Consider the following 25,182-nt stretch of genomic DNA (forward strand, 5'->3'; position numbering starts at 1 on the left):
TTATAAACAGCAAACAAACACACAATCATTCACAAAACAATATATGAATTAAAACAGATACAGCTAGAGACATAGTGGTCTGAGATCAAAGTCTTAAACTCTGCAAAAGAGGGAAAGGATATCAAGTTTAAAGTCTGTTGGAGGGTATTCCATGATTTAGAGGCATTTATGGAAAATGCTGATCAACCCAGTTCAGTGTTAACTTGAGGTGCTTTCAATTAAAGGTGGACAGGACATACCAAATATTAAAGTTAAATGAGGATAAAAACAGCAGGACTCACTTCATGTGATATTTGTTGTGCTCAGAGCCACCATCTGCATGTTTCATGAACATTATGAAATGAAATCATGTTTTAGAGGATCAAAAAATGTTAATATATTCAGATGTGTCAGGTGTTCTAAACATTTTGACCTCCCTGTAAATCTCTATCTTATTTCTGTATCATAATTACTGAAAGACTTGGTGCAAATGTCTAGCACTAACACTGGGCAAGAGTTCCGATATCATGTAATACCCCTCCCATCCGCAGGGTGGCAGTCATGACTGAATACAGCTGTGAAAGTAACAACAGTTCGTCTTGTTGCAGAGGAGCCAGTGCGCATATTTGTAAACTGACCTCAGAGCAGATGTCTTTGACAGTTACAGGAGACTTTCTCACTGACAGAGACCAACAGCTGATCCTGGATCAGGAGGACGAGAACCGGCGTCCAACCCGAGACTGAACATGTAGGTACTGTGAGGAGTGTGGTGAGAAATGTCTCTGATGATCTGTTGAAAACGTGTGGTTCCTCCTTTCATCAAACTAATGTTAATCTACTACATCAGTCCGAGAGCTGACAGAAGTCCAGTGTATGTGATAGACAGCAGGTAGTGAGAGCTACCAGCTGATACTGATGTAGATTCACCTTACATGGATGTTGATGCTAAAACAGGCAGAGTACAGAATTAGAAAAGACAAAACGAAGTTGAGTTTTGTCGTTTATTCATGGACACTTCATAATAATGTGCATTTAGTTAACAGGGAAGAATAACGCACTAATTTGTATTAATCCGTGCATAACAAGAACATAGACATGAGATAAATTGTAAATAACCACTGCAGGCATGTTATACACACACATTGCTTCCGCCTTTTACTACGCATGCGCGAAAGAAAGATTAAACTCCTCTTTCTGGCGAATTACGATGTTTTAATTGTTATCGACGTGCTCAAAGTGTTCACTTTATAGATATAAGAGTATTTACATGACAGGAAATAATTCAGCCTGAAGACAGAACCGGGGGGCAGAATCACAGTCTATGGGAAGAGCGAGCAGCCACCGGCTTCTTACCATATTAAGTATTAAGCTATCTGCGCATGCGTACGGTTTAAGCGAATTTGTTGGAAAAGTCGCCTTATTCCGATTATTAGACCGCTAAATTTCATTCTTGACTCAACATAGCGCCACGTAATCCTCGTGAGATTATAAACAAGGAAGTAAATTGCATTTTAATTAAAGAAGTTTGTGTTTTTTTTAGTGAAAACGTTTGGAAACGTAGCAAAGCTCTCCCAACTCCCATGATGCACTGCGAGCGTGTAGAAATGGTCGTGTTTAAATCACCTGTTTGTTATCAACACAACATTTAAAAACGAAACAACATGTTCAAAGTGTCGAGGGATATAATTGAACACATGTGGATTTGGGATCGTGTATAAGTGCACCGTGACAGAGAGAGGCATGTCCGTGGATGTGTCTCCACACTCTGCCCTCTTCTCGTCAGTACGCTCTTGTTTCTCTTCAGATCGTATAAATCTTTCGCCTTTTACTAAAGATTTCCGTGGAGAGGAACAACAAGAGTTTAATCCAATTTTTTGATGCCCTGCTTTACTGCGGGGCTTCCTCACCTGTTCAATGACAACACAGAATCAAACTCAGACTCACAGCTGAGTCTTATGCAGGGGAGTCACCATCGTCCAGATAGTCAGGGGGACAAACCAATAGGCTGTTCAACATTCAGTGCACTCTGTGGTGGTTAGCTTTAGTCTGTATCGCATTATCAAACTTTTGAAGTTCCTCTGCCCCTTCACTTGCCATGCCATGAAATGTAGTGAATGAGGCAGGACTGGGCCCATAGATAGATAGGGTGCTCTGCACATGCAGTACATTTTGAGTTTAATCTTGTTTTTATTTAATGGGCAAAAGTTTACAGGTATTTTACAAAATAAATGGAGGACAAAGTTAAATTTGTCTTTTTTTTATTATTTTCTTTTTTGGCTGATCCGAAAAATGATCCGATCTGTGACTCAAAACCGTGATCTGATCCGCACCATGAGTTTTTTGATCTGTTGCACCCCTACAGAAAACTAGCATGAATTTGAATGTAGCATGTCTTCAGGACTCCGTCTAGCCCCCCCCTCCCCTCGGAGCTCCTCCAAAACGAAGCCCCCGCTCACATGTACGAGCGCCACTGATTCACGACCATATGATGGTGACTGATTCAAAACCGGTCCTCAGCACAGGGTTTGTGTTTTTTCACTACTTCAACTCATGTCTCACTCAGCTGTAAGAAAACACCAAAACATTCCCATAGTGAAAGTTAAAAACACAAACAAACATGAAATGTACTCTTTGCAGGAGGCGGGCAGAACGGCAGGACAGGATTTGATTGGTTTCATCATTTGGCTCCTGATGGCAGGGATTGGTTGGTGTTTTCCCAGGTTTACTCCGGCTGTAGATAGCAGCTTTTTTTACCTCTTTTTTAAGAACACATTATGTATTGATTACCATCAGGACATAAAGATCATTTTAACCAGTGAAACAAAAAGTGGATCTAAATCTGACCACCAACCCCAGCTTTTTTTTTTTTTTTTTTCGCCTTTATTGACAGGACAGCTGAAGAGAGATAGGAAACGTGGGGAGTAGAGAGTGGGGGAAGACATGCATCAGATTGTTAACTGGCGACCTCTGTGACGAGGATGAAGATACCTGGGGCGCTTAGACCACTAGGCCACCAGCGCCCCACCAACCCCAGCTTTAATGGGACACAGTTAGTAGAGTTGTGCACACTGAAAATAACAGCAACAATTCTCCACATTTAAATCTAAAATGTCTTAAAAATGTAGAGTGAATTTTTAAAAGTTACCTTTTTTTTCAAATTTAGAGGAATATTTGTGATCATATTCACATTCAATTTTGTTGTGAAAAATGTTAAATGTAAATGCTAAATATAAATGTATTTACATGTATTTATTTAATTGCAATATTTAAAATATATTGCATTTAAACTAAAGAAGACTGTTTTTAAATGAAAAAACTGCAGCAAAGGTCCCCCAACTCCCATGATGCATTGCGAACATGTAGCGATGGTTGGGTTTAAATCATTTGTTTAAATCTCCTTTTTTTAAAGACACAACCTTAAAAATACAACAACATGTTTACATTAACAAATAATAATGTTATAGTAATAAAGGTGTTATTACTTTCTCCTGATATAACTGAACACATGTGGATTTGGGATCGTGTATAAATGCACCGTGACAGAGAGAGGCATGTCCGTGGATTTGTCTCCACACTCTGCCCTCTTCTCGTCAGTACGCTCTTGTTTCTCTTCAGATCGTATAAATCTTTCGCCTTTTACTAAAGATTTCCGTGGAGAGGAACAACAAGAGTTTAATCTAATTTTTTGATGCTCTGCTTTACTGCGGGGCTTCCTCACCTGTTCAATGACAACTCAGCATTAAATGCAAGTCTACAGCAGAATTTCATGTAGGGGCATTACCATCGTCCAGGACGTCAGGGGGACAAACCAATGAGTTGTTAAACGTTCAGTGCGCCTGTGGTGGTTAGTACTTAGTCTGTATCGCTTTATCAAACTTTTACTTTTACACAGTATACTACATGAAAATGCACACTGAAAATAACAGCAACAATTCAACACATTTAGTTCCAAAATATCTTCAAATGTAGTGTGAATTTTTAAAAGTCACTATTTTATCACAATTTAGAGGAAAAGCTGTGATCATAGTCACATTTAATTTAGTTATGACAAATATTAAGTTACAATCACTGTTGATCCAAATGCTAAATATACATAAAAAGGTTTAATCTAAATGCTGAGTCCAAATGTAAATGATTAATCTAAATGTTAAATCTAAATGTGGATTGTAAAATCTAAATGTTGATTGTTAAATCTAAATGTTTGTTACATATAAATGTTAAATATCAATATAAATGTTAAACATAAATGTTATATGTTGCTCTCTGATCCTAAATATTCAGCCAGTATGTAGTGTCAAAATATAAACTTCATAATGCAATACATACTTAGCCTTACCAGCTTAGCTTGTTGGTACCACAGACTTCACAAGAAGCTGAACAGTCCATTGGTATGTCCCCCTGACATCCTGGACGATGGTGACGCCCCTGCATGAGTCTCAGCTGTGAGTCTGAGTTTGTTTCAGTATTGTCATTGAACAGGTGAGGAAGCCCCGCCGTAAAGCAGGGCATCAAAAAATTAGATTAAACTCTTGTTGTTCCTCTCCACGGAAATCTTTAGTAAAAGGCGAAAGATTTATACGATCTGAAGAGAAACAAGAGCGTACTGACGAGAAGAGCGCAGAGTGTGGAGACACATCCACGGACATGCCTCTCTCTGTCACGGTGCACTTATACACGATCCCAAATCCACATGTGTTCAGTTATATCAGGAGAAAGTAATAACACCTTTATTACAATAATATTATTATTTGTTAATGCAAACATGTTGTTGTGTTTTTAAGGTTGTCTGTAAAAAAAGGAGATTTAAACAAATGATTTAAACACAACCATCGCTACATGCTCGCAATGCATCATGGGAGTTGGGGGACCTTTGCTGCAGTTTTTTCATTTAAAAACAGTCTTCTTTCATTTAAATGCTATATATTTTAAATATTGCAAATAAATAAATACATGTAAATACATTTATATTTAGCATTTACATTTAACATTTTTCACAACAAAATTGAATGTGAATATGATCACCAATATTCCTCGTAATGTGAAAAAAGGTGACTTAAAAATTCACTCTACATTTTTAAGACATTTTAGATTTAAATGTGGAGAATTGTTGCTGTTATTTTCAGTGTGCACAACTCTACTAACTGTGTCCCATTAAAGCTGGGGTTAGTAGTCAGATTGAGATCCACTTTTTGTTATACTGGTTAAAATGATCTTTATGTCCTGATGGTAATCAATACATAATGTGTTCTTAAAAAAGAGGTAAAAAAAGCTGCTATCTACAGCCGGAGTAAACCTGGGAAAACACCAACCAATCCCTGCCATCAGGAGCCAAATGATGAAACCAATCAAATCCCGTTAAACATAAATTTAAATGTAAAATGTTACATCTCTACACTAATATACATGTGAAATACCAATGTTGATTGTTAAATCTGAAAGTTAAAAATCAATCTACATGTTAAATACAAATGTTGATTGTTAAATTTTGATGTTAAATCTTGATGTTGAATCTGAATGTTAAATGTTAAATGTTGAATCTAAATGTTAAATGTTGAATCTAAATGTTAAATGTTGCTCTAGGGTCCTAAATATTCATGTAGTATGCTATATAAAATAAAGTTTGATAAAGCGATACAGACTAAGTACAAACGACCATAGAGTGCACTGAACGTGTAACAGTCCATTAATTTGTCCCCCTGACGTCCTGGATGATGGTGACGCCCCTGTAAGGGAATTAGCTGTAGGTCTGAGTTTGATTCTGTGTTGTCATTGAACAGGTGAGGAAGCCCCGCAGTAAAGCAGGGCATCAAAAAATTAGATTAAACTCTTGTTGTTCCTCTCCACGGAAATCTTTAGTAAAAGGCGAAAGATTTATACGATCTGAAGAGAAACAAGAGCGTACTGACGAGAAGAGGGCAGAGTGTGGAGACACATCCACGGACATACCTCTCTCTGTCACGGTGCAGTTAAACACGATCCCAAATCCACATGTGTTCAATTACATCAGGAGAAAGTAATAACACCTTTATTACTATAACATTATTAGTTGTAAATGTAAACACTTTGTTGGGTTTTTAATGTTGTGTCTGTAAAAAAAAGTAATTTAAACAAATGATTTAAACACGGCAAACGCTGCATGCTCGCAATGCATCATGGGAATTGGGGGACCTTCACTCGTTCTATCCTATGGTTCTATCAGCATTGAAATACAGACGCTGTGAAGATGCTGAGAGGACTTCTCGTGTTTAATGCTTTTTTGAGACGTTGCAGGCTTGCAGCAGCAATTCTGCAATAAAGCAGGGTGTGTGTGAAATAAGTGTTGGTTAATCACACTTGAGGGAGTCTGCATTCATCTTTATCAGATTGACAAAATATTTATTTTGAGCTTTTTGAGTTCTGAATTCAACCTGGAAGGAGTCTGGATATATTTTAAAAACAAGAAGATAAAATATTTAGGGCAGGCAGTTGGAACAAAGCCTATAAGTTGACTCTTTTTAAAAGTATTTTAATATAGATTTATAAAGTTTGTGTCTCCATGCATTTCCATTTGGTTCAGCCTCAACTATCAAATGAATGTTATCAGGTTTTTTTTTAATGTAGTCCAGACTTGCTGACAGATGGTGTATGATGCTCAGTGGACTATTTTAAACAAAGTCTTATGAGTGAGAGTAAGAAAGATAAAACAGTTTGAAGGTACTTCCTGGTTTAGAATGAGATATATAAATCTTGTTGCGTTTTTAAAGTTGAGTCATTTAAAAAAGGTAATTTAAACATTTGATTTAAACACAACAATCGCTACAGGCTCGCTATGCCTCATGAGAGTTGAGAGACCTTTGCTGTGCTTTTTTCATTTAAAAAACAGTCTTCTTGAATTAAAATGCTATACATTTTAAATAAATACATATACATTTATTTATATTTAGCATTTACATTTGCCATTTTCCCCAGCAAAATTAAATGTGACTATGATCACAAATATTCCTCTAAATGTGAATAAAGTGACTTATTAAAATTCTCTCTACATCTTAAAGACATTTTGGAGCTAAATGTGGAGAATTGTTGCTTTTTTTTCAGTGTGCACAACTTACTGTTTTATGTCTGTTTTTTTGTTTTTTTACATTAATTAAAAAAAATTATATTACACAGAGCATTGTACGCCATCTGTCAGCCCACAGATTGAAAAGTGAATCTTGACAGCATTCAAAGAAAAGCCTGATAACATTCATTTCATATTTGAGGCTAAACCTAATCCTAATTAGAATGCAGGAAGACAATAACTTTATGAATCTATATTATAATCCTTTTAAAATGAGTCAAAATCATTTGATCATCTAAAATCATCTGTTTTGTAACAGGAGTATCACTGTGTTTTCTTTTTTTTTCTTCTTGTTTTTGAATATCCAGACTGCATCCAGGTTGAATTCAGAACTCAAAAAGCTCAAAATAAATATTTTGTCAATCTGATAAAGATGAATGCAGACTCACTCAAGTGTGATTAACCAACACTTCTTTCACACACACCCTGCTTTGTTGAAGAATTGTTGCTGCAACGTCTCAGAGAGGTATGGACAGGGGCGTCACCAGGACTTCTTGGCCCCCTGAAAAGATATCTCAGTGGGCCACATCACCACAGCCAACCCTACAAAATATAACATTGCTGCTATAATACTGCTTTATTTGCATTAAACAAAAATATATACTTAAAACTATCCTGGTTAACTGACTCAAATCTAAGCTACATATCAATATTATATTATTTTTTTATTTCTCCAAATGTAACTGCACAATATTGACCTTCAGACTGTCCACCTCTTTAAACAAGATTATTTGAAGACAAGTGACTTGTTGAATAACAACAAGGGGGCATTATTTGGTAGAATCTAACCTCATGAAGTAACATAAAACTCTACAAACCTACAGTTTACTTTCAATCAGATTCAGCCACACACAAATATGACCCCACTTTAGGCATGAGACGCCCATCTCACGGAGCAGGAAAGAAATTCCAGAAAGGAATTCTGAATGTTTGTTTATTTATTTAGATAATTTTAGTGATCTTATTGCAGTTATAACAAAACAAAAGAAAAGCGTAGTAGAAAACACATTTTATTTCAGGCCCATTAAGGGCCCCCCTCCCTACTTGGGCCCTAGTTATTCAGTCCCACTTTCCCCCCCCACTACGACGCCCCTGGGTGTGGAAGACACAAAATGTCCTCTCAACATCCTCACAGCATTTGTATTTGCAGGGTGAGATGATTTCTGACGCTCCATGTGTTGGACAAATCAGATATTTCTGCATTCTGAACAGAAGTCTCTTGACTGCTGCTGGCATTATAATGCATAATATACTGTATTATAATTATCTTGCCATATTATATTATGTTACATTATTATTCTAACTACAACTCATTGTCATATTACATACCCATATTATTTTTATTTATTGCTTAATTTGTCATTACCAACCATAATCACACCATGTCAACCTGTCACTACTGACATTTTCTAATACTGCCTGTAATTACTTCTATTTAATTTAATTCCATTTGTAACATTGTATATATCTAAATTGTATTCTAGCTTTATTTATCTATTTTTATTTTTACTTATTTTATTTTATTTTTATTTATTTATTTTTATTTTATTTTATTTTATTTTATTTTATTTTATTTTATTTTATTTTATTTTATTTTATTTTATTTTATTTTTACTTATTTTTACTTATTGAAACTTCTTCTTGATTGTACTTATGTCTGGGTTGCTGTAACAACTGAATTTCCCCCCCGGGGATCAATAAAGTAATATCTTATCTTATCTTATCTTATCTTAAGCAAAAAAAACTGCTGTAATGAAAACCTCTGACTGCAAGCTTTAACTCACCTTCTTTAAATAAAGGCATCAACGGATGATGCAGATACCCTGATAATGCTGATAGAAACAAAGACTGGGCACTTTTACATCTCCCTGTCTAGAGATTCAAATGAAATGATGCTCATAATACATTCAGAAAATGCATCTCACAAATGAGCTACAACAAGTGTTTCTGAAGTGTCTTTAATGGTGATGATCATCAGCCATCAAATAGACTCATTGGGCGGTTCATCAGTCAGTGAAGATCAGTCCAGTGTCAGTTTCCTGTAGTGTCTTTGAGCATCCCCTTTTTTGACGTGTTGTAACGATGTGAAGTTGCGTTGAATAGGCGGTAACAGGTTCAGAGCTGTTTGACACACAGACATTTGACTCCAGCTTTTCTCTCTCGGTGAGTTAGTCTCTGTATTTTATAAATATTGTTATCAGACTGTGGAACGGAGCAATTCTAAGAAAGAAGAGAGTCACTGTTTTTGGCTTCTGTCTCTTTAAGATCATTTTTAAAACTGGGACTCTAATTTAAAGACTTGTTATTAGTGCGTAAGTGATTTATTCTTGGCTTTATGCTTCAAAACACCAAAATTTCACCCTGCTGTGATGCTGTTCCACTTCATCATATGCATCTCTAATATTGCATATATATTCAAGTTCTCACTTCCAGTTGCATGAAAATGATAAAGATCAGCATGCATTACATTCTCACACACACAGATAAAGCAACAACTTGTGGTGAGATAAAGAACAACTTCTTCATTCAGGGTGAAGAGACAGCATGAAGACAGAGTGAGAACAGTTCTTGAGTTAATGCACACAAAGATCTGTTCAGACACTTCACTTAGCCGTCTCTGAACCTTTTGACTAATCTGAAAGTTTTCATGGAGATTCCATCTTCAGACTCTGAGTGTCCTGGTTCAGTGACTCTGTGGACACCAAGCTCAAAGTAACACTAAAGGTTTTTTTTTCTTCCCCCCTAAAAAGCCCCTGCTAGGGGGGTAGTACTTTTCAAAGGTCCCGGGACTTTTGGGGGGCAGGGCCTGTAATGCTGAACATGTCTGATTGGTAGATTAACCGCAGTGTTTTTATTCCTCCCTCCGTCCACAATAACATCACACACATCTGTGATTGACTTGATTTCTCTTTCTTTCATTAGTTTTTATTTGTTCTATCTTTTTTGTATGTGTGTGTACTTTTCAAAAGAAGAAGCTGTGATTCTCTTGATTTAGCAGCTTGTAACAGTAGTCTTCTCTCAGTCCACCGTGAATGCGTCTCTCCTCCTGGTGTTCCGGTTTTAAAAGTGACCCTGTAAACTGGAGACCTTCAGCTGAATGTGTCAGTGTTTGTGGAGTTTACACAGCTGTTGAAACACAGAGGGAGTTACTGGGAATGCAAACTAGTTTAGTTTTTATTAAGATTTCAAAATATCCTCATCAGATATTTAATGATCGTCTAAAGACGTTTATGAGGGATGCATCCGGCTGAAAGTCTCCAGTTAACAGGGTTGCTGTTTAAACCAAAACACTGGCCGATCTCTGCCACGGCTTTTTGAGTTCAAAAGGATTTTAAAGCCGTGTTGAAACGTCTTTGCTACTCGCACTTATCTCCTCTTCACGTGTTGATTCAGTGAATCCATCTGTGATGAAATATAGCACCATCTAAAACAGCGCCAGCTGAGTCTCTTCATGCTAACAGGCTAACTGTTGTGTTGCTCATAATGATACCTGCCTGTCCGTCTGCTTCTATGGTGTCATCTGTGATGAATGGCATTTGTCTTTGTTTTACTGCCCTCTACTGGTCTGGTGGTGTAGTGCATTTACTTTTTTTTCTCCATACGTCACTGGCCTGATTTACACAATCTACTCGAGACTTCAGCCCACGGTCGAAACGCAGACAACAATGGAGGCACAGGAACCTTTTAGTTCAGGGGAAAGTAGTTCTGGGGGCTAAAAGACCCCGGAACTCTTGGTCGAAATTAGCCTCTGAGTCCTCCTGGTGCAGGTACTCTGTGGACTCCAAGCTGGAGCTGTTGATCCAGCTGCAGAGGACAGAAGCATCAGGGTTTCAGTCAGGAAAAACTTGAAGTTACACACTCACATGAGCACATAAATACTCTCATACTGCAAAACCATACAGCCTGAGAAAATGTCTGTTAGTGTAAAAGGAAAGACTTGTTATCTGGGCGTTAGCCCTGATATCAGCAGTGGTTAACAGCAGAGCGAGGCTGTGTGTGCACATCATGAGTCCACACTTCTGAACATACTGACGATGCTGTGGTGGAGGTTAGCACAGAGTCATGAGGGGCGTGTAGTTCTCCTAACATACCAAAGACGTTATTGTTTATCAGATCAAACAACTGAGACATCTTTGTGTGGGTCTTTACTAAGTGAGGGAAAGTGTAGAGTGAATGGGTGGTGATGCAAATGAGAAGGACCTGGAAACAAAGCAAAGGGGTGTTGTCTCACCCACATGTTAATGTCACCATTGTTTCTAGGATCCCCTCCTGCTGATGGTCTAAGTTTCTTTAGAGTGATCTGGAGCCGCTGAGAGGACTTAGCTCAGCTCTCACCAGCTCGTTTGATGTAGTCTGGATTTCAGGACAGAATCTTGCTCCTCTCAGAGATGGTTTGGACTCAGTAGTTCCCCACACTTCTCTTACATCTGTGCCCGCTAACTGTCATTATTTCACAATTTTCTCAAGACCAGCATCAGGTGGAAACTTTCATTCCTGCCACCGTGTCAAAAGGCAGAAGTGAAATGTGAACTCCTTCCTGTGGATTGCTTTGATATGACATGTGATGTGATCAGGTTGTCTGTGGTGTTGTTTGGTTGTGGAGAATATCAGCCAGGTGATAAGTCAGAAAGTGAGGTGATAAAATGATGCAGGGGAACAAAGCTCTTCCCAAGCTGGACCTGGAGAAGCCTTGATAATACCTGAATCAAAACAAGAGAGGGTTTTGGATGTTCATATGGTGGCCCTTCTGGGACAAACAAGGTTCCACAGGTAGTGTACCAGTGCTCTGCTAAATGTTTGCAGAATCAAACCCACGATGCATTTAAAACACAGACGTGCATACATTTATGGGGCGCTGTTTGTAAAGTTGGGCACAATGAAAATAACAGCAACATTTCTCCACATTTAGCTCCAAAACATCTTTAAGATGTATTTTTAATTTTTAAAAGTCACTTTTTATCACATAGAGGAAAATTTGTGATCTTCTTCACACTGAATTTTGTTGTGACAAACATATTTAAGTTAAAATCACTGTTAAATGTAAATGTTAAATGTTGAATGTAAATGTTAATGTTAAATCTAAATTCTAAATCTAAGTGTTACATCTAAATGTGAAATGTTATTGTTACATTTTAAATCGAAATGTTAAATAGAAATAGAAATGTTAAATCTAAGTGTTACATCTAAATGCTAAATGTTAAATATAAATATAAATCTTAAATATAAATATAAATCTTAAATATAAATATAAATCCTAAATGTTAGAATTAAATGTTGGATCTAAATGTTAGATATAAATTTAAATATAAATCTTAAATATAAATCATACATTTTAGAACTAAATGTTAGATCTGAATGTTACATCTAAATGTTAAATGTTACATCTAAATGTTAAATCTAAATGTAAATGTTAAATATAAATGTTAAATATAAATATAAATCTTAAATATAATCTTTTAATGTTAGATCTAAATGTTACATCTTCATTTTAAATATACATTTTTAATGTTAGATCTAAATGTTACATCTTAATGTTAAATATAATTATAAATGTTAAATCTAAATGACAAATGTTAATTGTTAAATGTTCCATGTTAAATCTAAATGATAAATGTTTCTCTGCAATCCTAAATATTTAGCTAATCTGCTCAATGCTTCAAACACTGCCGCCTAGCGGAAACAACCAAGTCAAAGCTTCATAAAGGGATACAGACTTAGCATTATCAACTAAGCTTGTCCGTCCCTCAGACTGGGACTGGGTCAGTTCTGACTGAGCGTTGGGAAGAAATCCACCTGACAGTTGACTGTGCAGAAAGTTTGTCATGAAAGTCCTATGAAAGTTGCAAACTTTAAAGCAGAGCTGAGAGATGTGTTGGTTGACATAATGCTAAACAGCAGCTACTTGAATAGCACATGTATTATTTCAGTCATATTTTTTATAAGTCAAAAAGTCCTGATGTCTAATTTTAGCCGTTCAAATGTGACTGTAACATGAAAGACATGATCAGTCAGACTTCCTCTCATGGGTCCTGCAGAGACATAATTCTGTCATCAGACTAACCACTAAAAGGAGGAACTGCATGTTTGAAACGTTTTCTAACACCTTCATGTTTCTGACATTTGATCCACTGAACTGTGGGACCTGAACAGAGACTGACTTTAAGTTAAACCCTCATCACTGCAGGTCCGAACCTTTCATATCAACAAATCCAAAACCAGAGACCGGAGCGCTGAATTCAGGTCCCTTCCACAACTCCACATCAGACCATGAGACGCACCATGTGGGCAGAGACTGTGAGGTCTCAGCACTGGATGAAGAAGTTCAAGAGAAGGTCCGCACTGACTCAGAGCACTCGGAGAAGATCCGGTCAGTTCCGATCCACCGGCGCCCGGATCTGCTGGCTTCCTGCGCGGACCTCGTGAACTCTGAGTGGCAGAGGAGCCAGTCCGCTCGGGTCCACTCCCTCCAGAAGTCCTGTTCAGAGTTCCCAGTCTGTTTAGTTCTCCTGCAGGGCCACAAAGAGACGGAGCGCCTGCTGGGCCACGCCCGCCTGTCCCGGGTTGTAGGTCATGGCAGCAGCCTGTTTGTCGAGTCCGTGGTCGTGTCCAGAGCAGAGCGTGGGAAGGGCTACGGACGGACTCTGATGGAGGAGGTTGAGCGCTACACTAAGAGTCGAGGGTTCAAGCGCCTATGTCTCACCACGCATGACAAGCAGCACTTCTACGCCCACCTGGGATACCTGCTGTCCACACCGGTGCAGAACGCAGGCGCCATGACGCAATTTGTCCCCATGGAGATGCTTTTGAGGTTCTCCAGGATGCCAAGTGAGGACGGGAGCATGCAGAGAGAAACACGGACAGAGATGAAGGTCCAAGTCCCTCATATGGCACCTGCAGCTTGCAGTTTACCCCCTCCTCCTCCTCCTCCACCACCACCACCTCCGTCTTCTATACCACCACCACCACCACCACCACCACCTCCTCCCCCTCCTTCTCTTCCTTCTCCTCCTCCTCCCCCACCTCCTCCTTCCATCCCTCCTCCTCCCCCTCCCCCTCAGTCTGCAGCCCAGCCTGTAGTCCAGACTCTGACTGAAACTCCCTACAGAGACGCTAAAGGAGTCCCCATCTTTTGGATGCACAAAGAAATTTGACACACTCACACACACATTTCTGCATACACACACACATTCATACACACATGTAAGTCTGTATGAACACTCATCAAAACACAGAGCTTCCTGTATGAACTCAAAAATCACACATCAAGGATGTTTCAGAGGAAGCAGAAGTGTTTTAATAAACCAAAGAAAGCCAAACAAAAACTCCTCCTCATTGCAGATTCTACATTCTCTTCCTAACATGTTTAAATATCCAGATCCTCTCATGCACAAGCTTCAATTTTGTCCAAAACAAAGCCAGTTAGTATCCCAACGCACATACAGAAACACACAAACCAGTTCCAGGTACAGACCCTCTACCAGAGGAGTCTTGTTCTGCAGGCTTTAAACTGAGATCCCCTTTGTATACCTGAAGGAAAGTTAGAAGACTCTTATCTTCAACCAGCATTTCACAGTTTGGACGATCAGTCTTGACGTACACTACCAGTCAAAAGTTTGGAAACACCTTCTCATTCAAGGGTTTGTATTTATTGTAATGATTGTAAACACTGTACATTAATACTGAAGACATCAAAACTATGAAAGAACATATATGGAATTATTGAATGAACAAAAAAGTGTTAAACAAAGCAGAATCTATTTATTTTAGATTCTGTAAAGTAGCCCCCTTTTTCCTTCATGACAGCTTTGCACACTATTGGTATTCTCTCAGTCTGCTTCATGAAGTGGTCTCCTGGAATGGTTTCTAATTAACATGATCCCTGTCAAGAGTTCATTTGTAGAATGACTTGCCTTCTTAATGTGTTTGAGACCATCAGTTGTGTTGTTCAGAGGTAGGGTTAGTACACAATGGATAGCCCTATTTGACTACTGTTGTAATCCAGATTATGGTAAAACCAGATTATTTCATAGTTTTGATGTCTTCAGTATTAATCTACAATGTTGAAAATAATTCAAATAAATACAAACCATGTAATGAGAAGGTGTGTCCAAACGTTTGACTGGCAGTGTATATTCTTCTAAAAACAAGATGAAGTACCTTGTTGTTTGTAGTTTGGATACTCTACTCGCAATCTTTGTTTTTAATTCCAACAGGAAGTTCAGATAATGGCACAATGGATCAGCACTTGTCCTCAAGTGTCTGTGCCAATCAGGTCTTGTCATGAGGCATCCCTTTATATCTGCTGTGAAGCACGAAACACATCTGATGCTGTGAAACAAAAACTAAGTTGTTCAATAAAAGGAGCATTTCATGAATGTTTGAACAAATACTGAAGTGTTGAAGTTCCCCTCTGCTCAGAAATGTGTTTTTCTGTATTTCACATACATGTCCTTTAATTGAGTCACCTCAGAGGTAACATTTCTGAGTTTGACCCTGAATGTGAAAAGATTCCATGTTCTCACCTTAAATCTGAGTTTGTATCTGACTAATCTGAGTCAATCAATCTTTATTGGTATAGCGCCAAATCACAACAAACGTTATCTCAAGTCGCTTTTACAAACAGAGCAGGTCTAGACCACTCTATGTCAAATTATGAACAGAGACCCAACACCAAGACAGGATAAGACTCAGTCTGACCCCACCTTAATCCACCATGAGCATTGCAACTTGCAGTATTTAGCTAGTTACAGTGGAGAGGAAAAACTTCCTTTAACAGGCAGAAACCTCGAGCAGAACCAGACTCATGTTAGACACACATCTGCCTCCACCGAGTTGGGTCTGGAAAGAGGGATAGAAGAGAATAAGAGAGAGAGGGACCGGTGATAGTGATGAGACGAGTAGTAGTAGCTGTTGCCGCTGGAGTCCAGCACGTCCGTATCAGCTGGAGTCTGGAACGTCCACAGCAGGAGGACGTCTACGGCAGCTCAGAGGAACCTACGAGACAAGGGAGCTCAGGGACTCCAGAAAGGTCTATGGTTAGGAACTTTAATGGGACAGGAAGAGTTAAAGTAAGTGATGAAGGGGTTGGGGGGAAGGGGGTGAGATAGGATCCAAGTGTGCCAGTTCCCCTGGCTGTCTAAGCCTATAGCAGCAAAACTAAGAGCTGGTCCAAGCCTGATCCAGCTCTAACTATAAGCTTCATCTAAAAAGAAAGTTTGAAAGATTGTTACATCAAGACTAGTTTGAAAGCCAACAGTCTAATTTGGGTTTTACTGATGTAAAAGCAGGACCTTGTGACCTGAACACATACATGCATAAAAAAGAAAAACAACAGACTTAAATTATTGTTGATGACGAGCAGAGAGACCCTTAAGGGGAGGGATCAGTCTGATGGTAGGGGTTTACTGTACAACTTTGAAGCTTGTTTAGGGCCAGTCTGTTCTTCCAGATCCGGCAAAGATGATCTGTTTCCTTTGAGCAGCTTTGTCTGAGTTTTGTTATATTACTGCCATCCCATGTGTGTATCTGCTGCTTCAGTCATGTGACACTGGAGGTCTGAATGTGCCTCATTGAACTGAACCAAAATTGTGCCTTATAGAGTTTTAATAACTTGTATTTGGGCTGAAAATGATGGAATAATTACAGCTGATGTTTAGATTGTGACAGAATATGGAAATAAAATAATTTTATGAAAATGTCTTAGATTTTTGTCCATTTGTTATGTCACTATTTGTAAGGATTTGTTCTTTGAATTTCCTTTGAGAGTTAAAGTCTCTTTAGAATGTCAGAGTTTGAATAACTCTGAGAACACTCTGTAGTCATCAAGTTTGAGTCACATCGACCTCCATGTTTCTCTCCTCTGTCAGGACGGACACATCAGTGGGTGAACAGCCGCCATGGTGCTGTCTCACCTCCCTCTCTTCCTCCTTCTCCTTCTCTCCTCCCTCCCATCATGCACCTCTCTATCTAGTACCTCCTCCCATGGCCCCCTGTCTGTGGTGGCTGCTGCAGCTCCGATCCTGCAGGAGCAGCCGTTTGTTGTGGTGTGGAACATGCCCACAGCACAGTGTAAGAAACGCTACAACATCCACCTAGACCTGAACACCTTCGACATCGTGGAGAACCAACAAGAGCGCTTCCAGGGACAGGTGACCGAGCTCTTGGGGGTCAGTGGGGTGTCACCAGTGGTGCATGAAGTATTCAGGTCCTTTGTGAAAGTAAAAGTACTAAAATGTACAAAAATAGTCAGTATTACCAGGAAGAATGTAAAGGATAAAAGTAAAAGTACTAAGTAATAGAAGAAATATCCACTTTGAAGGATTAACTACTACATATTTTAGGTATCATGAGTTTATTTCTTGTGTATTAACGTTAAACCAGTTTCTATTCTGGATGAAGTGGATGATTAATTTTTCATTTATCCCCCTATGGGATTTGAAAATATATATTCAGATTATTTATATTGGTATAAATTTAAAGGTGACATATCACGCTTTTTTCATCAATATATATTGGTCTAAGAGGTCCCCAAAACATGTCTTTAAAGTTTATGCTCAAAAAAACACTTTGAAATCAGATTTTGGCCTGCCTGAAAAGCCCTTTTCTTCAGTCCTCCTCAGAACACTCTGTTTTCTCTCTGACCACGCCCCCTCAGGAATTGGATGTGCCTTGGCTGTCCAGCACGTTGATCTAATGTTTACATGTTGGCTGAATATACACGGCTGCTCAGAGATCACGTTTCTTCAACCCTCTGAATCTGATCCAGAATCTGATCCTGACGGAGAGGCGCCTGTAGCAGGACCTTTCTGAACCATTGGTCACAGATTTAGTGTTTCTTGTTGTTTTATTTATCAGTATGTCGACGTGTCTTGGTACACAGCTACGAACATGTAGCTATGTGGCTATGCTAACTAGCGCTAGCACTTATCCATGATAAATAAAAATCATCCACTAGATCTTCAAATCTGCAGACGTGGGGAGTAAAACCGACCTCTGCCAGAAAGGCAGCAGGATCTTTCTGAAGGATCGGTCACAGATTTAGTGTTTCTTGTTGTTTTATGTATCAGTATGTCCACGTGTGTCTTGGTACACAGCTACAACTACGAACATGTAGCTATGTGGCTATGCTAATTAGCGCTAGCACTTATCCATGACAAATAAAAATCATCCACTAGATCTTCAAATCTGCAGACGTGGGGAGTAAAACCGACCTTTGTGTTTATTAAGACAGCCTACAACTAGCATGCCTCCCTCCTAAGCTCCTTGTTAGCACACATTTGTGCAGGTAATGAAAAACGGAGGGGGGATTCAGTATTATTTTATACAGTCTATGGGCTGAACAAGCTCCGAGCTCTGACTCCGTGACAGACCGGATATTGTTGTTACGTAACAAAAACACGGAAGTCTGAAACGGCTCGTTTCACACACATTTACAGAAAGGTGGAGAAATCAGAACAGGGGCAGAATGGATTCTTTTCATTCTCGGGGGGTTTGTAGACATGCCAGGGAAACATATTTCAGGTAGAGAACCATTAAATAGTCCATTTTGCATGATATGTCACCTTTAAATCCAAAACAATAGGCTAAAATGTCCCACATGCAAAGTTTAGTGACGACCTCCTATGGGTGGTTCTATTTCCCCAGAATATGACCATCTTCTACCGGGACCGCCTGGGGAAGTACCCGTTCCTTTCCAAAGATGGCAGGAAGGTGAACGGAGGAATACCTCAGCTGGGTGACCTCTCAGCTCACCTCTCCCTCATGGTGACAGAGATGTCCAGCCTGCTGCAGCCACACTTTAAAGGTTTAGCTGTGATCGACTGGGAGGAGTGGCAGCCGCTGTGGGAGAGGAACTTTGGGACTAAGATGGAGTACCGGAGACTGTCCAAGCTGCTGGTGAAGCAGGGGAGACCTGATCTGTCTGAGAGAGCCGTGACATCCCTGGCAAGGTTCAACTTTGAGGAGAGCGCACGGAGGTTTATGGAGGAGACTCTGAGGGTGTCGGTCAGAGATCATCCTGAAGGACTCTGGGGCTTCTATGGGTTCCCTGCATGCTTTAATAAGCAGAAGAGAAAGACAGGTAGGAGAGCAGACCTAAATCTTTGTTGGTTTAAAACCTCTGTGAAAATGTCCCTAATCAGTTCATGGACCCAAATGCTAGTTTTAGTAGCATTTAACACAGTTCCTTAAACATGAATTACTGAACTCAAGGCTTTAATATAAGAGGTCACAAACCACTGCTGATGCCATGGCGGCTACATCCCCTCTTTATACAACTACTACTATCCTTCTCACCACTATCATCTCTCTCTCTCTCTTCATCTCTCTCTATCTCTCTCTCCAACACGGTCTCAGCAGATGTGTGTCTAACATGAGTCTGGTCCTGCTGGAGGTTTCTGCCTGTTAAAGGAAGTTTGTCCTTGCCACTGTAACTTGCTAAATGCTGCAAAGTGCTCTGCTCATGGTGGGGTAAGATGAGATCAGACTGAGTCCTGTCTGTAAGATGGGACTGGATCTGATCCTGTCTTGATCAACCAATCAATCTTTATTTGTATAGCACCAAATCACAACAAATGTTATCTCAAGACTCTTTTACAAACAGAGCAGGTCTAGACCACTCTATGTCAAATTATGAACAGAGATCCGCATGTGAGTACCGCATCTCCTACGGTCTTCGGACCTGGCTCTCCTTTCCATCCCCGGGACTAAGCTGCGCACTTTTGGAGACAGAGCCTTCAGTGTGGCAGCCCCCACTCTGTGGAACTCTCTCCCTCCCGACATCCGCAGCGCCCCAACCCTGGACAGTTTTAAAAAGCAGTCAAAATGCACCTTTTCCTCAAGGCCTTTCCCCATTCGCTAGTGCTGTCCCCACCTACCCCCCAGACTCCCAACCTGACCCGTGAGGCAACCTTGAGTTTTTTGAAAGGCACTATATAAATCCCAGTTATTATTATTAGTAGTAGTAGTAGTAGCTGTTGCTGCTTGAGTCCAGCACGTCCGTATCAGCTGGAGTCTGGATTGTCCACAGCAGGAGGACTCTACGGCAGCTCAGAGGAACCTATGAGACAAGGGAGCTCAGGGACTCCAGAAAGATCTGTGGTTGGTCTTGATGTTGGGTCTTTGTTAATAACAGAACATAGAGTGATCTAGACCTGCTCTGTTTGGAGTCTTCAGACAATGTTTGTAGTGATTTAGTGCTATATAAATAAAGATTGATTTGTTGATTGATTGATTGATGGTTGATACCCTCTATACGTAGTGATATCTTTAGAGGAAGATTGCATTTAGCTTTACTTGCTGCCACTAGTCCAGGACGCCTCCATTTAGGAATCATCGCTCTGTTGGCCATTTTGAAACTAATTCATAATTCCCCTATAATGTTTTTATTTTATTCTTCATTATTTATTTATTTATTACTATTTTTTAAAGTGTTGTATGTGTTTTATGATGATTCTTTTATTTTATTCTGTGTTTTAACTTATTTTACCTCACTGTGCAGCACTTTGCTTCACTTGATTGGATTGGTTTTTTAAATGTGCTCTATAAATAAAGTGGATTGGATTGGACAATTCAACTCTGAAAAAAGACCTTATTTAAGAAGTATCTGTTGATGCGGATTGTTTTGTACAGGGTGTGTCATTTAAAAAATTCAGTAATGATGACGTCAGTGTTTAATATTTCTACAAAGTCAGGTCATTCATGCTCTTAGATATTCCCCCTTGTGTTTGTTTTTGTAATAACTTCTCTATAACACCGTGATATGATATGATAATTTTGGTTCATAGTTTCAAAGCTCTAGTTTAAATGTTGTCAAAAACAAAAAAGAATCTCAACAGGCTATTTGATTGTTAATTTTTGTATATATTTAGAACTGATGAGAGAAATCAAACCCGTGTCTCTCCTTGTTTCATGCGTGTGATCAGATCAGAACTACACCGGACGCTGCCACAAGGGGACTAAACAACAGAACGACCGTCTGTCCTGGCTGTGGCGTCAGTCCACCGCTCTCTACCCCAGTGTTTATCTTCCTCAGAGGCTGGCAGGATCCACTGATGCAGCTCTGATGGTCAGGTACAGAGACCTCGTGAGGGTCGTCAAACTGTGGATAAAAAGATCTGACATTCATCAGTTATTTACAACAGACTGACTAAACCATTGACTTCCTGAGCTGGACTGATAATAATGTTTGCACCTATTGTCCTCAGAGAATAACTGTATTGAAGAACATGTTTTGATAAAGGTGTAATTAGGAGTCAAACACACAGATGCCAGTCACAGGTGAAGCTGTGATATATTCGTCGATTGTTATTAAAACTGGAGTTTGATGCTTGGAAGAAGGTAACAAGGAAGCTACTGATGGATGTTTTCTGCTCTTCTCAGGTACAGACTGCTGGAGGCCTTGAGAGTGGGGTCAGTCTGGCGGCATGGCACCAACACCAACCATGCTACACCTGTCCTTCCCTACGCCAGGCTAGCATTCACACATACTCTTACCTTTCTTAACAAGGTATGATTTAACTCATAAAACATCTACATATGTGTGCAAATACATACTTGTTCTAAGCATGCTCAAATATGTGATTCAAAGAGGCAGCTGTAAGTATGCGTGTGTGTGTGTGTGTGTGTGTGTGTGTGTGTGTGTGTGTGTGTGTGTGTGTGTGTGTGTGTGTGTGTGTGTGTGTGTGTGTGTGCAGACAGACCTGGTGCACACACTGGGGGAGAGTGCAGCATTGGGGGCTGCTGGAGTGGTGCTGTGGGGAGAGCTGAAATTTGCCAAGTCTGAGGTTTGTCCCATGTTTGTGAGTAAGTTGTTTACCTGTTTTTGTTTGTGTTTGTGTTTGTGTGTGTGTAACCCTCTCCTCTCCTCTCACCTTCAAGCATCAGTGCGTCCTGCTCAGAGACTACATCCACACCGTCTTGGGTCCCTTCATCCAGTCTCTGAGGTCTGACACACAGCGCTGCAGCCTCCAGCTGTGCCATGGCCATGGTCGCTGTGCAAGGCGACACCCTAGTACAGGTCACATGGTCTCTATGACATCAGACCCTAATCAGATCAAACGCTTTATGTGTCTGTGCTATGCAGGATGGAGTGGACAGAATTGTCAGGAAAAGAAAGAGAGGAATAATTAACCTCAATTTTTTTATATAAGGTGCGATCAGTCTGTACTCAGTGAGGAGAATAGAGGCGTCTGTACTATGACACTGTCTGACTTGTCAGGTATCAGTTGTACCATTAAAACATATTAAATATATAAAACTATGAATCAACAGTGTTCATTTAGCCTTACTTTGATAAGATACATTTAACATGACAATCTTTTATGTAAAGTTGCATGAGTGCCATATCTCTGTTATTTCCCCATAATACTAACACATATAACTTTTATTTAAACTCAAAAAATCACTGAGGTTGCACTAATTTACAGTGACGTCGAGTGACACACAAGCCAAACACAATCACACAACAGAATACAAAATGCAAGGTAAAAACAGAGGATGTTACACAAATGCACAAGCAATGATAAAAATGGAGAAAATCTCATAACACACATGATAAAACAAGACACTTAAACAGCTACAGAATGATACACAGTGGTTTGTGATCATGGTTTTGAATTGTAAATAGTTTGGAAGACTATTGGTAAATATGGATGGACTTGTACTTATATAGTGCTTTTCTAGTCTTTCTGATCACTCAAAGCACTTTTACACTACTTGTCACATTCACTCACTGATGGCAGAGGCTGCTATATAGTAAGGCAGGGGTTCCCAAAGTGTGGGTTGGGACCCCCTGGGGGGTCGCGAGACACAAATGGGGGGTCGTGAGATGTCTTCCAGAATTTTTTATTTTTTTTAAGTTATCTAAAAATAGTAAGGGCCCGAGCACCGATGGTGGCGAAGGCCCTATTGTAACCCTAAGGGTTTCATATTATAGGAGATTGCAGTTTTGGACCCCTGAACGTTAATGAAAGTGCGAGTATTTTTGCACACTCATCAGGCCTGGTGAAAATTGCAAGTTATTATAGGTCTCGTAAAAAAAATGTCTGTAGCGCCCCCTAGAGGTAAAAATAACACCCTACGCATCGAGTTTTTTGAGCTACATACATGAAAAATCTTAAACATATTTATGGCATCAGGACGCACAAAAAAGTCAGTGGCACTCATATTCAAAACTCAACAGGAAGAGCGCCACCTAGCTTTGAACATGAAAAAATGGGCCAAAATGGGTCTGTGCAAGGGTGCATACTTTTGCTAATTTCTCCTAAAGCTTTTCTCCAATTCAGTCCAAACTAGACACATTCTATAGGAAACCCATTGACAATTAATACAAATTAAAGGCATTTTGTTTAGACGAAAGTTGTGGGCGTGTCAGACTTTGGGGCGGGGCATAAAAAAAAAACGACGGAAAATGGATTTTTGTGACTTTAAAATGCACGTAATCTCACCTCATCCAACACACTCATCAGTCCTGGGAAAAATTGCGACATTTTATGGGTTTCACAAAAAAAGTCGAAAAAAGGTGCTCACCAGCGCCCCCTACAGTTTTCAAAAACCCCTCCCCATAGGGGTTATTTTGAGCTACATGCTTGAAAAATTGTACGCATATTCATGGCATCAGGACGCACAAGAAAGCCTCTTGCACCCATATCCCAAACTCAACAGGAAGAGCACCACCTAGCTTTGAACATGAAAAACTGGGTCACAAAATAAGGGTGCATACTTTCGTTATCTTCTCCAAAGGCATTTCTCCGATCCATTCCAAACCAAGGGCAACCTATAGTAGACACCTTGACGAGAAAAAATTATCAGAACAAATTTTGATCAGACAAAAATTGTGGGCGTGGCATGTGTTGAGGCGGGGCATCAAACGCACATACAGCTTTGAATGTGAAGAATGACGCCTAAATAAGGGTGCATACTTTTGAGAGCTCCTCCTAGAGTTTTTCTCCGATTCAGTCCAAACAAGGCACATTCTATAGCCGACATATTGACGATTAAATTAGTGTTAAAGGAATTCTGTTCTGACCAAAATTTTGGGCGTGGCATGTGTTGAGGCGGGGCATCAAATGCACATACAGCTTTTAATGTGAATAATGTACATGTGCATGTACATTGTGGTTCATTGTTCCCCCACACACTGAAACACTTTTGAATCAACCTTCAGAGCCTGGTTCTGACATTACTCTTAACAAAAAAAAGACCTAATGGTAGTGTTATGCTTTATTCATGTAGGTTAAGGATTTTAAATTCATACCTATCTGACAACAGTATAATAATAACTTGACTGTATGAAGACTCATGACACACATTTGTAAATTGGGAAAAACTTATACTTTTTCTCTGTAATAAAAGAGACACTTTAAAAATCCACATTTGTTTGTTTAGTTGTTGTTTTTTATTTAATTGTTTGTTGTATTTGTTTGATTAGTGGGGGAAACCGGAGTTACCCGGGGGAAACCCACTAAGACAGAAAAGGGTGAAGAGGGTGAAGATGGGGGTGAGGAAATGGGGGAGGAAGGTTAGTTAGGGATCAGAGGGATGGGGCTGAGGAGTTATTGTAGGCTCTTTCTTCTTCTTCTTCCAGGACTTTGGCTTCCTCAATCCAATAAAATGTCGAAACCTTTTCCAGGATGAAGGTTTGACTTGAGGCGCTATCTCAGTGACTCCAGTCAAATCTTGGGGCTCTTCCTGGGGGGTGAGGGTTGTTGCACTTGATTCAGAAGTCTCAGCACTGGTGATCTCTGAGTCCTCAGGCCCCTCCTGGAGTTGGATGGCTGGTCCCTCAGTGATAGATGACTCCTGCTTGGGGATCTGCTCCTCTGAGTCCTCAGCCTCCTCTTGGACTTTGACAGCTTCAGTAATCTCTCTATCTTCTTCCTCCTTCTCACTCATACTCTTAATCAGGTCTTCCTTCTCAGCTGTCAGGTTCATCTGGTCTTGTTGGTCGTCCATTGCCTTGTGGCTCTTGTGTTCTTTTTGCAGAAGCATATATTTCTGTTTTTCTAGCTGAAGCTCAGCGTCAAACTTCTCCTTGGTGGTTTTTTGTTCCTCCTTCAGCTCCTCATGTTCTTTCAGAAGTTGTTTGTGAGAGTTGAGCTGAATTCTCA

The 25,182-nt window shown here is 39.7% G+C and overlaps 2 protein-coding genes and 4 non-coding genes across 9 annotated transcripts; 4 read left to right on the plus strand and 2 right to left on the minus strand.

The window, feature by feature from the left end:
* Positions 1 to 577: 577 nt before the first annotated feature.
* On the plus strand, positions 578 to 22,335 carry hyal3 (hyaluronidase 3). 4 transcript variants are annotated; one of them, XM_034694915.1, is made up of 7 exons: positions 578 to 727; positions 16,942 to 17,223; positions 18,719 to 19,154; positions 20,998 to 21,145; positions 21,455 to 21,581; positions 21,769 to 21,858; positions 21,953 to 22,335. In XM_034694915.1, the coding sequence occupies exons 2-7, from the start codon at positions 16,972 to 16,974 to the stop codon at positions 22,202 to 22,204; spliced, it is 1,305 nt and encodes a 434-aa protein (XP_034550806.1). In that variant the 5' UTR covers positions 578 to 727; positions 16,942 to 16,971; the 3' UTR covers positions 22,205 to 22,335. The 4 variants fall into 4 exon arrangements, with proteins under 4 accessions (XP_034550806.1, XP_034550807.1, XP_034550808.1 ...); XM_034694916.1 differs by having other exon boundaries at positions 17,046 to 17,223; XM_034694914.1 differs by lacking the exon at positions 578 to 727 and adding an exon at positions 9,205 to 9,238.
* On the plus strand, positions 1,765 to 1,879 carry LOC117822191. The gene has a single exon (XR_004633146.1). It is a non-coding gene; the product is annotated as a U5 spliceosomal RNA (small nuclear RNA).
* Positions 3,576 to 3,690, plus strand: LOC117822193. The gene has a single exon (XR_004633148.1). It is a non-coding gene; the product is annotated as a U5 spliceosomal RNA (small nuclear RNA).
* LOC117822192 lies at positions 4,466 to 4,580 on the minus strand. Its single transcript, XR_004633147.1, has one exon. It is a non-coding gene; the product is annotated as a U5 spliceosomal RNA (small nuclear RNA).
* Positions 5,764 to 5,878, minus strand: LOC117822190. The gene has a single exon (XR_004633145.1). It is a non-coding gene; the product is annotated as a U5 spliceosomal RNA (small nuclear RNA).
* On the plus strand, positions 11,811 to 14,226 carry LOC117822102 (N-alpha-acetyltransferase 80). Its single transcript, XM_034696742.1, has 3 exons — positions 11,811 to 11,845; positions 13,260 to 13,944; positions 14,134 to 14,226. The coding sequence occupies exons 1-3, from the start codon at positions 11,811 to 11,813 to the stop codon at positions 14,224 to 14,226; spliced, it is 813 nt and encodes a 270-aa protein (XP_034552633.1).
* Positions 22,336 to 25,182: the final 2,847 nt, after the last annotated feature.

Source organism: Notolabrus celidotus, chromosome 11 (assembly GCF_009762535.1).
Source record: "Notolabrus celidotus isolate fNotCel1 chromosome 11, fNotCel1.pri, whole genome shotgun sequence".
NCBI classification, from domain to species: domain Eukaryota; kingdom Metazoa; phylum Chordata; class Actinopteri; order Labriformes; family Labridae; genus Notolabrus; species Notolabrus celidotus.

Coding starts and splice junctions, on each gene's coding strand:
- LOC117822102 (XM_034696742.1), top strand. CDS start 11,811: ATGGTGGCCCTTCTGGGACAAACAAGGTTCCACAG. Junction 11,846..13,259: donor GGACAAACAAGGTTCCACAG/GTAGTGTACCAG, acceptor TCATCACTGCAG/GTCCGAACCTTTCATATCAA. Junction 13,945..14,133: donor AAACACGGACAGAGATGAAG/GTCCAAGTCCCT, acceptor CCTCCCCCTCAG/TCTGCAGCCCAGCCTGTAGT.
- hyal3 (XM_034694915.1), top strand. CDS start 16,972: ATGGTGCTGTCTCACCTCCCTCTCTTCCTCCTTCTCCTTCTCTCCTCC. Junction 17,224..18,718: donor AAGAGCGCTTCCAGGGACAG/GTGACCGAGCTC, acceptor CTATTTCCCCAG/AATATGACCATCTTCTACCG. Junction 21,582..21,768: donor CTCTTACCTTTCTTAACAAG/GTATGATTTAAC, acceptor GTGTGTGTGCAG/ACAGACCTGGTGCACACACT.